The sequence below is a fragment of the Quercus lobata genome, chromosome 4, assembly GCF_001633185.2.
Source record: "Quercus lobata isolate SW786 chromosome 4, ValleyOak3.0 Primary Assembly, whole genome shotgun sequence".
NCBI lineage: Eukaryota > Viridiplantae > Streptophyta > Magnoliopsida > Fagales > Fagaceae > Quercus > Quercus lobata.
In genome coordinates, this window is record NC_044907.1 from 63,557,634 (window position 1) to 63,569,381 (window position 11,748).

Consider the following 11,748-nt stretch of genomic DNA (forward strand, 5'->3'; position numbering starts at 1 on the left):
TGACCCTATCATAAGCCTTACTCATGTCTAATTTAAGATCCATCTCCCCCACCTTTCCATTCTTTTTCTAGCTTATATGATGCATTGTTTCAAAAACAACGAGAACATTATCTGTGATAAGACGCTAAGACATAAAATCTCTTTGGTTCTCACTAATAATATGTAGTAGAAATGTTTTTAATCTATTAGGAAGGACCTTAGAAGCAATCCTACAATTACATTGCTAAGGCTAATAGGTCTGTATTGGGTAATCTTTGTTGGATTTTTCACTTTGGGAATGATAATAATGAGTTTCATCAAATTTTTGGGTGCCCCCGGGGGGGGGGGGGGGGTGTTGATCCCATGATTCAAGAAATCCAAAACAGTACTTGTAACACAATTTCCAACTAAAGAACAATTCTAAAGAATTGATTTTCAATAAATTATTACGCCTTGAAAAAAAAAAAAATATATATATATATATATTCAAAACTTTTTTGCATGATATTTAGATAGTAAACAAATATTCCTTTTGTCCCAAAGTTAACCTAAAAATTAAAGAACAGGAAATTTCTATTCAAGAATATGAAGAATCCCTATTGAAACTTTCAACTAACTCGTGTAGAGCAGCTTTTTGATGTCACAAATTTCTTGCATTCAAATTTTGAGATACTTTTTACAAAACAAATAAACACAACACATGAAAGTCATGGCAAAGACAAGGTGTTGGTCCTATCCTTCTAGCCATGCTTTGCAATAAGTCTCTTTACATGGTAAAAAGCCTTTTATACGTAGTCCAACCTTTGCCAGGAAAGGACCATTGAGTCTAATGGGCCATCAAGAAGAAGAAGAGAGTGAATGGTCTGCCACTCAGACCATACAGAGACCTGCACCAATCCGCCTTTCAGAAAAAAATTTCACTCTTTGTCATCACCTAGAATAAGTTGAAGAATACTGTTTTGCAACTGGGAATGAGCAATGACCGTAGTATACAACAAGAGCTAGCAGCATCAGCTCCTTGGTTTTCAACATCTAAAATAAAAAAACTAGTTCTCTGAATCATAATTTGTGAAATCAGGTTCCGGGGGCTTCTGCAGTTTCACCAAGCCTCCAGCACTTGGGTTCCGAAGCCTATGACCACGAAGGGCATTAGCTGCAAATCGGGATGCTAAGATAGTTGCACCAAGCCTAGATGTACTATCACTTCGAGAAACTAATGCCCTTACATCATCATATTCTTTACCATAGTCTAATGCTTCCTCCTCCTCTTCTTCTTCTGCCTCTTCTTGACGATGACGTTCTGCAACTTTCCTCTTGAGATTCCGTCGCCAAGCAGCCTGGATAAAGCAGGCAGCCCAGGTCCTCCACTGCTGTGAATAGAAGCGGAAGGTGTGCTGAACTTGCCTACTATGAAGGCGCCTAAACTGACTGGCAACAAACTTCAACTCTTCTGCTTCCAAGGCAAAAGCTTCCACCTCAGTTAAAGCCTTCACTGTCCGAGTTGATGATGGTAAGTTGGAACCAGCTTTAGGGTCCAGTGCCCAAGTTAGAAGCTCCTCTCCACAGAAGTCCCCTTCTTTCAGTAGACCTCGGTTGAAAAATCCACTCCTTCCACCATCTGTAGTGACACTCTCCAGGCGCCCACGAATGATAAAGAGCATCTCATCCACTGGGTCCCCTTCCCGAACAATGTAGGTTCTCTCGGTGTATAAACTGGGCTTCAATCTCTCACAGATGGCATCAAGTAACCTCTCATCCATATTTGCAAACAAAGGAACCTGCATACACCATCATATAGAATTCAGAGTCTTTGAATAAACATCAGCAAGATAGGACACTGGCAGGATACAAGACTGATGTTAAAGTGCTATTGAGATTAAATAGCAAAGGAATTTTTTTATTTAAAAAATGAACAGAATGCTCTATAGGCTTAAGACAAATGAAAGAATGCTAGATATCCTATTGGTGATTCAAGTTATAATATAATTACTTTTATATACTTACCCTTCTCACCAAATTCAAACAAAGATGTCGTTTGATATCCCTCCTGAGATCTTTTGGTAAACTCTGGACCAAGCTCTCTTCATCTACTCCTCGTGTTTCTAACCACTTATACTGGTCATAACGTCTAACTCTTTCCCTCAGATCCTGTGGAAGTAAGCGATGATGCATCCACTGTTCAGAATCACGCCTTTTGATTCTCATCTCTTCAACACGAACTGTAAGAGACTGGAGGTATGTCTATTGCAATAACAGGATACCTTAGAGGTCAGCACTATTGTAAAATCTTTGTACTTCCTTAAAAACATAAAATCTGCATACAAAATTTAAACTGTTCCCTCAATTATATTCATAGTTCCACTTTCCTTTAAAAAGAAAACTTTAAAATGCATATGCTTCGTCCATTTGTGCCAACAACAATTAGTTGTCAAGCATTGTTATTCTCAAAAAATAAGATATAGGAGCAATTCCAATTACTATTTTGCTTTAATTATCAGAAAAAGAATATCCAAATATGTTTCAGCACTTATATGTAATAATATTGACTAACACAAGCGTCCTCGTGTGCAACCCAAAATAATCATCTGAAGAAGTGGTTATAAATTGTAGTATTAAACTTACCTGCATATTTCCAATCAGAAGTGCAAAGAGTAGGAGCCCAGAAATTGCTATTAGAATGGAAAACAGAACCTCTCCAGGGTAGGTACTGGTTTCAAGCCCTTGACCAAGTGTACTGTAGAAATTGAAATAGCAATGTGCTTTAATAACGGAGATGTTGGGAGCTAATAAACTCAGAAATTAGCATTTTTTACTTTACTAAACTTAATAATTATGACAATGATAATTATCGCATGATGCAGGAATCTACCACATATCATTGCATATTTGAAAATTATGTAATTGTATTAACAAGTTATTGTGGCTGCACATTTTTTTTTTCCTATGGTACAAATCCAATATAGAGATTTTGGTTATCCATAAGGGCCAATAATTTTGGCTAGCTGCTGATCTTTAAAAGAATTCCATTACCTCTTGAGTCACAAACATGTTAAAATATTGGGAACAAGAGTAACTTAAGACATATTGGAAATTCCTTATGAACTTTCTAGTATATATCATTTTGAAATATCCATGATCAGCACTATAAAAGGACTTATAGACAATGTCTAAAAATACTGCATAACTAATAAAGCCAAAGTTGAGTTTAAATACTAACTTCTTCAATTCTAGAGAAAGTAGAATTTATCAGTGCCTTTCATAAAAATCTAAAAACTTCTGACTTTGGCTAGCTTGTGAACCTATTAAGCTAGTGCTCGACTTGTTGGCTGACCAAGAAAATTTATCTAATGGATCTGCTCATGGATGTACTATCCTTATCATAAAGCTACCAATTAAAAAAGTATCTCAATGATATATATATATATATATATATATATATATAAATAGATGCCTAAGCCCAAAAGAAAAAGAAAAAGAAAAAAAAGTAGAAAAAGGAAAATCATTTTAAATTATTCATTTATCTATTTTTTGATGGGTAAGTTACACATGCATATATTGTATAATTTGTGACAGAGCTAAGTGACTAAATAGCATTTAGCCTATCAAGAATAGCAAGTATTGTGCACATATATCTACTAGCAAAAAGTAAGATACCTCAAATTTTGCAGGCCCCACCATAAACAGTAGCAAAATTTAGAGAAAAAAGTCCTAGATGCAACAATACCAGATGATATAGCATTTGTGTAAATTCCATAATTGAATTGTGAATCTTCATCAACAATAGAGCAACGACTACCAAGAACACCCTTGCTGATCTTTTCCCAATTACTGTAACCTTCCATATGCTTATTCCCACAGTACAAGTAATTTATGTCACATTTTCCACTATCCTTACAGGCTTGCCGCCAGCAAGTGTCATTTCGCTCAACAGCAAATAAGTACCAAAAGGCCCCGGTTATCTGAAAATTTTCATCCAAAAGTTATTCAATGTGAAAATTGAGTTCAAGACCAAAAAATTGAACTCTGAAACAATCAGAGAGAGAGAGAGAGAGATGAAAAATTCAATTCAAAGCAGACTGTCAGCCATATAAAAAAGGTCATGCGCGACATAAATATCTTCAATCACTTCAAGTAATTTATTCCTCTTTTATGAAATGCCTTGGATATATAAATTAAAATAAGGGCAGCTTGATCTCATAAAACTATTTTCTTCCTAACATGGAAGGGGGAGGGAGGTATAGAATATTCTCTTTAGAAATCCTTCCTATATTTTTGTTTATGTACATTATTAAACAAAGATATTAACATGATATCTAGGGCTCATCAGAATAAGAAAGGCGACATATTGATCTACAATTCACTATTCTTCTATGCACCTTTTTTTCCCTTTCCAAGTTTTAATTATTGTGTCATACTAGACATGACACTCACATCTCATGAGAGCTTCACCTAATATGTAAAAAAGAAGTATGAACACTTACATGGCTGGAAAGCATATACCAAAGCAAATAGTATGCAGCACCAGCCAAAGCACTTTCAGCAAAAAAACCCGCAGTCTTTTTAAGTTCTGCATTCAAAGGAAAAAAGCGGGCAAATCTTGGAACATATTGAAACAAGACAATATGTAGTAATGCTTGTTTTGTAGCCAATACTTCTGAGCCCTTTGATCTCTGGAGGAATTTCCACACTACAATCTGCAGATAATGAGAATAAAACAAAATCAAATGATGCTTTTCTTCCTATTCCAGAACTTGTGGAACACTTCTATGTTAATGAAGAATTCAGCACTAAGGCTGCAAAATGGAACAATTATGCTGAAGGAAAATCATAAATAGCATAGGACCAGTCTTCAAATAGTCATTTTACTACCATGCAAAACTGCAAATCTTATATATAATCACATAATTTCATGAAAAAAAAATTGGCCAACAGAGCCAAATATGACCAGTTATGCATGCAGGATGCAAATCTTATATATCATATAATTTCAATTTTAAGGATGCCAAAAAAAAAAAAAAAGTGCCACAAAGCTAATCATGTAGGCATATATCTGTAGCATTTCAACTAAGGGTCACTGGTAGTAGAAATGACAAAAAGTTCTGATTCTTGCTAATAACATACCTAATTACCTGTAAAAGTCCAGTAAAATATAGTATGTTGGCCTATTCCAAGTTCTTTTATTATAGATTTACTTGTCTAAGTATTCTCTCATGCAGAGCTCATCTATTTTCTCTCCATGAGAAAAATGCATGGGCTGAGGCCTGTAAGTTAAATGTGAGTATTGACTGGACAACAGATTGCTAGCATTTCCTTTCACTAAAGCAATGCATGCATTATGTGTATGTAGTTCACTGTGTGTAATTTGTCCACCCCTCTCAAAGATGTAATTGTATGTAGTGGAATCCAATCCTTTCTCTCTAGTACACTTTTGACGGTCAGTATAACTCATCCACTTCTACTTTTCAAGTATTCTTATTCTTTTTTTACCTAGTTCATTTACTTGCAGTGATTTATTTTACCTTGTTCATTAACTTGCAGTGAAAAATTTAAAATCATTTTCAACACAATAGAAGGGAAAAATATTTTGTCATGCCCAACAAAAGTAGGAGTTGCAGTTTCTTTTATAGCATATATTGTGCAAGGAAATACTAAAAAAAAAAAAGAGCTGAATATTTTGTACATAACAATGGATAGTGCTATATTTATCGAAAGACAAAATAAAGGTGGGGGGGATATTGCCTCAAGTGAGGCAGCACAAATCACTGTTTCAAGAAATGGTTTTAACTTATTTTTACTCTAAAATAAATATAAGATAGGAAAGACATTCAGTTTAATGCTCCTACTAAAATGCATAATGACTAGCTCTTCCAGTTTACATCTTCTAGTTAAACTTTCAGGAATTATGCCTTGTAATTTGTAAAAAACAATATCCAGAGGTCATCTTTACAAATATTACTAACAATTCCCTCAACCATAGGGAATCCATAAATTTTTATTCAGAAAAATTTGAAAAAGAAAAAATCCCTTGTAAACCATACATATCTGTTTCAACACTGGTTCTGATCTCATTGGATAATTTGGTTGCTTGGTTTTCAAGAATTATTAAAAACTTAGATGGCATATATCTGTTCTATGATTTAGACAAAGTGAAAAATCTTTGATCTGGACGTATAAAAATCTAAAAAATTAATGTATGATGTAATTAGTAATCGTTTGCTGACAGATGTATTTTGCATCCATATGCTTTCAAATTTTCACAGTTTAAGACTTAGAACTCATAGAAAGCAACAAACTCAACAATTTAAACACAAAATGAATAACATATATTTTTATTCCATTAAATTTTATGGAAAATGATGCTGCAAGATGGAATAAGGTATATTAAAAAAAGTTCCATAGTTTTCTAATACAATAAAAGTAAAAGATATCATTATTGAGAGAAAAAAAAGTAAAAGAAGTCATTCTAAAGACACAGAAGTCTATAGATTTAAATAGGCATGCAAGCTAGTAGAGCAAAGAAACTGTGCATGGTTTCTCAAACCTGAGGTAGAGGAAGCACAGACAGTAAATCTACAATGAAATAATGTTGTAGATATCGCTTGGCTATCTGTGTAGGATCTATCACAAGTTCACCTCGTCCAAAAACCTGAGAAGATGGTGAAATATACGCTGTGCGGAACTGAAGAGCCATACGAATAAGATAGAAAGAATCAAGAATTGTCCGCAGAGTAGTTGTTGTGACTGCCAACTTTGTATCCATACCAAGGCAATTTGATGCATGATTGAAGACAGGAAGATAGAAAAACAATGGATCAATAGAAACTGCAAGAATACAAGATATGACAAAAAGCCTATTCCATAACAAGAGGGATTTATCTTGAGGGTCAAATATTTTTTTCTCAGATACTTTAAGATCTTCTGGGAACACTGCCCGGGTGACGCCAGACCTGAGTGATCGCCCAATTGTCTTTAGTCCATCTGATCCCACTTTCATTCCATACCTAAAGGATTTTGATGAATTTTTCTTTGCACGACCAGTAAGGTTTAGCCCCTCTAAATTAAATATGGCTCGCTTCTTTCCAACAGCACCAGAAGGCGTTGACAACATAGAATCAAGGTCATCCAACCTACAGTGCCAACAACCTTGAAATCAATCACTGCTACTGCTTTTGTATATCCATATAGAGAAGAACTACTGATGAAAATCATTGCAAGTAAAATGTAAACTACTCCTATGCCTCTTTTGAACATAATGCTAAAAAAATGTGGTATCTAATATTTTAGAAGCACCTTTATACTATCTACTGAACTAGTTCATTGTGCAACTTACTATTATTTAAGGTGCTATATACTAAAGATCATTTAAAAACAATTTGTATAAAAAATTGTGATTAACAAATATATCATTGATTGTAAACTATATGTGAGTCATAGACTCATTAGCTTTATCTTTTCTGAATCAAAATGAATATTCGTATTATATATAAAGCAACAGGATAAATAATATCAAAAAAATGAAAAATTATGTCCATCTCTGATGCAAATTATATACAAAACGCAAAAAGAAGAAGTGAAAACTCTAAAAGTTCATTAAATCATGTCTTGTTATCCACACACTCACCCCATGAGTACCACTACATCCATCGAACACCATTGATCTCATTTCTCTATATTTAACCCCAACAACCCTTCTCCAAAGAGCATTCCATTCGGTTGTGTAGCACCACAGCCACTTTCATAATAAATCTTAACTGAAAATACCAAGCTTCTGAATAATTACTCCCCCTAATTTAATAGGGGGACAAACCATGTCCCAACTTACAAAAGGAATTTTCCTCTCTTCCTCTATACCACCCAACAGAAAATCTATTTGAATCTTCTGTAGGAAAGGGTGACATGAAGTAGGTTGGTAAACTAGAAAGGTTACTTTTACTCAAAGTAACCCTTGCTCATTTCTGAAAGTACAACTTCTTCCAGCCTGCTAACATTATTTCCATCCCTTCCATTGATCAATGAACTAATCAGGGAGGCATTGTGACAAATATACAATACAATATTCAGCATCCAACATAAAGAGAATTTGCATTTCCTAAAGTCAAAAGCAACAAAACCCAGTAGCCTCATTTTACCTAAAATTGAGTTCATTGAACTGAAGTTAATTATTTTTCCTTGCTAATCCAATTAAAAGTATCAAATAAGAACCATATATATATATATATATATATATATATATTATCAATCGATAATCTTTAAATTTTATAGAAGAGCAATGGGAATCATTTATAGCAAGGAACAACATATGCAGTGTACATTCTTTACCTTACAAATTTCTCCCTCTGGCCACCAATGTACCGGGACTTGTAACCGCAATCAAACATTTTGTAGAATCATCAATTACATTGACATCATATTGGAGTGTTAGAATTCTATGGTAAGCTTAAGTCAAACCACTAAATGGGATATGGAAACATCAAGTGTGATAAATCAAATTTCCTGTAATGCAAATGAACTAAGGTAAGAGACTGTCAATAAAATGATAGTACATAACAGAAATACTGTGTTCACAAAGTATCATACCTTCTGTGAGTATATATATATAATAATAAATTTCCAACATGTCAACTAGTCTGAATATCCAAAGAAAAGTAGCAGAATTGCATTGTAGACCATTAAATTTTCTACAATAAGGTTAGCATTTGAACTGACATGAAGCCCAAAAAAATAAATAATAATAATAATAAAAATAAATAAACAGTTAAAATTACTGAATTCATTAGTACCACTATTATTGTAGTTTTCCTGTATATAATTATCAAAAGCATTGGCATTCAGATATTTTAAAATCATGGATCTTAACGACATGTATAGTTTTGTAGTGAAACCTGTCACAGATAGCCAAAGTCAAGTATACATGCTAAGAATTTTCTTAATTATGCTAATTCTCAAGGTTCTAAAGAGTTTGTGCAAGAATAGAACCCCCGGGTCAAAAAATAAAGGTACATGTAAAAAATAGAAAATAGCAAATAACACATCCTTAGAATACAAGATCTTACATTGTTATTGGCCTACATCCATTCTCCATCCAACAAGGTAATTTCATTAATTTTTCCAAAGTGACAATTGCTTGAACCTTGTCCATCATAACTCTTAACATAGACTAGATTGTTGTATTTCTTATATAATAGTTTCTTTAGCCTTCTCCAATCAAGATTCTAAAGCATTATTTCCTATGAGGAGTTCTTATTGGTGTTAAAATATAAAAACTTTTATTAGGTACCAATTGCCGCAAACTTTCCACAAATTAAAATTTATTTATTACCAAATTTACACAAGAGAGAGGTCAAGTTTTGGTGCGATAGCAAATGTCTTCCACCAAAAGTGACAAATCGTGGGTTTGAGTATGGGAATTAGTCTATCCAATAAATTGGGGGTAAACTTGCCCATTGTAACATTTCCTCTGCTCCACAAAAATGGGAGTTTTGTGCAATTGGTATGACCAATTTTACACGTGGCAAAATAATAGGTAAATAAGAGTCATTTATGGCAGCATAAGCTTCAACAATTAAAGTATCCAACAAAACACCAACAATGACATGCTTAACTAGTCGTTCGCCTTCGTTTTTTTTTCCCCCCTTCATTTAAAAAATAAATATAAACTAATAAACAGAGGTTTTCTACCTGTTTCTCAAAGAAGAAAAAGAAAAAACAAACCGCATGAGGAGAAACTGGTTCATTCACCCAAACCCATTTGTTGTAAGCAATAAACTAGTGCAAAGTGAACTTTGCCAACGGTTTCAAGTTATATATCTACTCCATGAATCAGTGAAGGCATCAATTACAAGAGGAAGAATATTAGCATAAGTATTGACAAGGGGATTATTAATATTGTCACAGATGTTCATGTGGCTATGAATGAGGCACGAATTATTATTATTATTATTATTATTATTATTATTATTATTATTATTATTATTATTTTGGGGTTTTTCTTATGCTTAATCCTTGTAATTGATATAGAAAAAAATTCATTGGTTCTTATATGGTACTTTCTTACTGCTTCAAATGGTTGGCATAATTTATTTATGTTTATACTAACGATTAAACAATACCAAATCCTCAAATAACAATAAGATCATGTATAGCATTGCCTCAAAACCCATCATAAAAAAGAAAAAAAAAAAAAAAAAAAAAAAAAAAAGAGAGGTGCATTCTGAATGAAATAATAAGAAAAACTAAATCCAATAGCTAATTAAAAAACACATTTATAATATAAAAAAAGAGAACAGAGAGCGATGAAAGGAGGAACTTACAGAGATAATGGTTAGGGTTTGAAGAGGAGATGGAGAGAGAGATTTGTTTAAGGATATTGAGGAGGGTCAGACCGTTATTACGGTTATGCAAAAGCAAAGTACTATTCGAAAAAGAGCTAATTTTTTGTTCGAAATTTCACAACTGATTTTGGGGACACGTTTGTTTTTATCTTCTTCTTCTCTATACTACTATTTATCTCTATATTACTATTTAAGGGGTTGTACCTATTTGGACTGAATTTTTTTTTGTTCCAAAATACCTCTACACTCGTAGGTTTAAGTAGAGATAAAATTAAAAGATAATTTGATAAAAATACATGTCTAACTTGTACTAAAACATTGCCTACAAAATAGGAACTCTCTTCCACTAATTCGCTTCTTCAAAGTAACTATACATTTATTATTATTTTTTAAATAGAAAAATAAGTTAAACAACTCACGTTCTTGCTGTTTTTTTCCTCTAAAAAAAACCTCATGTTCATCCAAAAAAAAAAATTAAATAGAAAATAAAATAAAATAAAATAAAACTAATAGTTATCAAAAAAAAAAAAAAAAAAAAGAAAAAAGAAAAAGAAAAAGATATATAAACCTTTTTGTTTTGATAAGTAGATATAATTTTCACTCCTACTAAAACGTTGCCTACAAAATAGGGGTGTGATGAGTGTTCTGCATTTTGGATGAGGTTTAAATTGCTCTTCTGATATGTGTTTGTGGGCATAAGCTTACTCATTACCTTAAAAAAATGGAATACTTAATGCTTTTCTTTCATTACGATATTAAAGTATGTAGAACTTTGTATTTTTTTTTTAAAAAAATATTTGATTACAATATTACAATACATAAAACTTTGTTTTTTTAAAAAAATTATAATAATAACCGCGCAATAATTCTCCAGGAAGAAAATGAGAGAGGAAGAAAGGTTATTTTTTAACTCTTTTTTTATGGGTTATTTTTTAACTCTTAAATAGTATTAATTTTCTTTCATACAGGAAAGACTCAAGATTGTGATTTTTTTTTAAAAAAAAATTTATAAATTGGCACATTTTTATTGAGATTGCTGCCATTTTTTATTTATTTATTAATGGACATCATCACATGCCGCTTCGCATGGGATGAGGCCTTTTTTTTAGTGTTCATAGCAAAAAAAAATTTTGTGTTTTTTTATTTTATATATATAATTTTTATTTTGAGAATCTAATTTATAAGTAGATAAAGAAATTTGAAAATTAACAGAAGAGTAACCCTATTTTTTTGGCAATATTTTAGTGGGAGTTAAAGTTGTATTTTTACCAGATTATCTTTCAGTTTTGTCTTTACTTAAACATAAGGATGTAGGGGTACAGAAACCATCATAAAAATAAATAAATAAATAAATTGAAAAAGAGAGGTACATTCCGAATGAAATAATAAGAAAAAAAAATCAAATAACTAATTAAAAAACACATTTATAATACAGAAA

General features: G+C 32.4%; 1 protein-coding gene across 1 annotated transcript; it reads right to left on the bottom strand.

The window, feature by feature from the left end:
• Window positions 1–578: 578 nt before the first annotated feature.
• LOC115983526 (putative cyclic nucleotide-gated ion channel 8) lies at window positions 579–10,440 on the bottom strand. The gene is made up of 8 exons (XM_031106233.1): window positions 10,290–10,440; window positions 8,299–8,472; window positions 6,521–7,106; window positions 4,461–4,673; window positions 3,634–3,938; window positions 2,602–2,713; window positions 1,984–2,220; window positions 579–1,757 (listed from the first exon to the last, which is right to left on the bottom strand). The coding sequence occupies exons 2-8, from the start codon at window positions 8,355–8,357 to the stop codon at window positions 1,026–1,028; spliced, it is 2,244 nt and encodes a 747-aa protein (XP_030962093.1). The 5' UTR covers window positions 8,358–8,472; window positions 10,290–10,440; the 3' UTR covers window positions 579–1,025.
• Window positions 10,441–11,748: the final 1,308 nt, after the last annotated feature.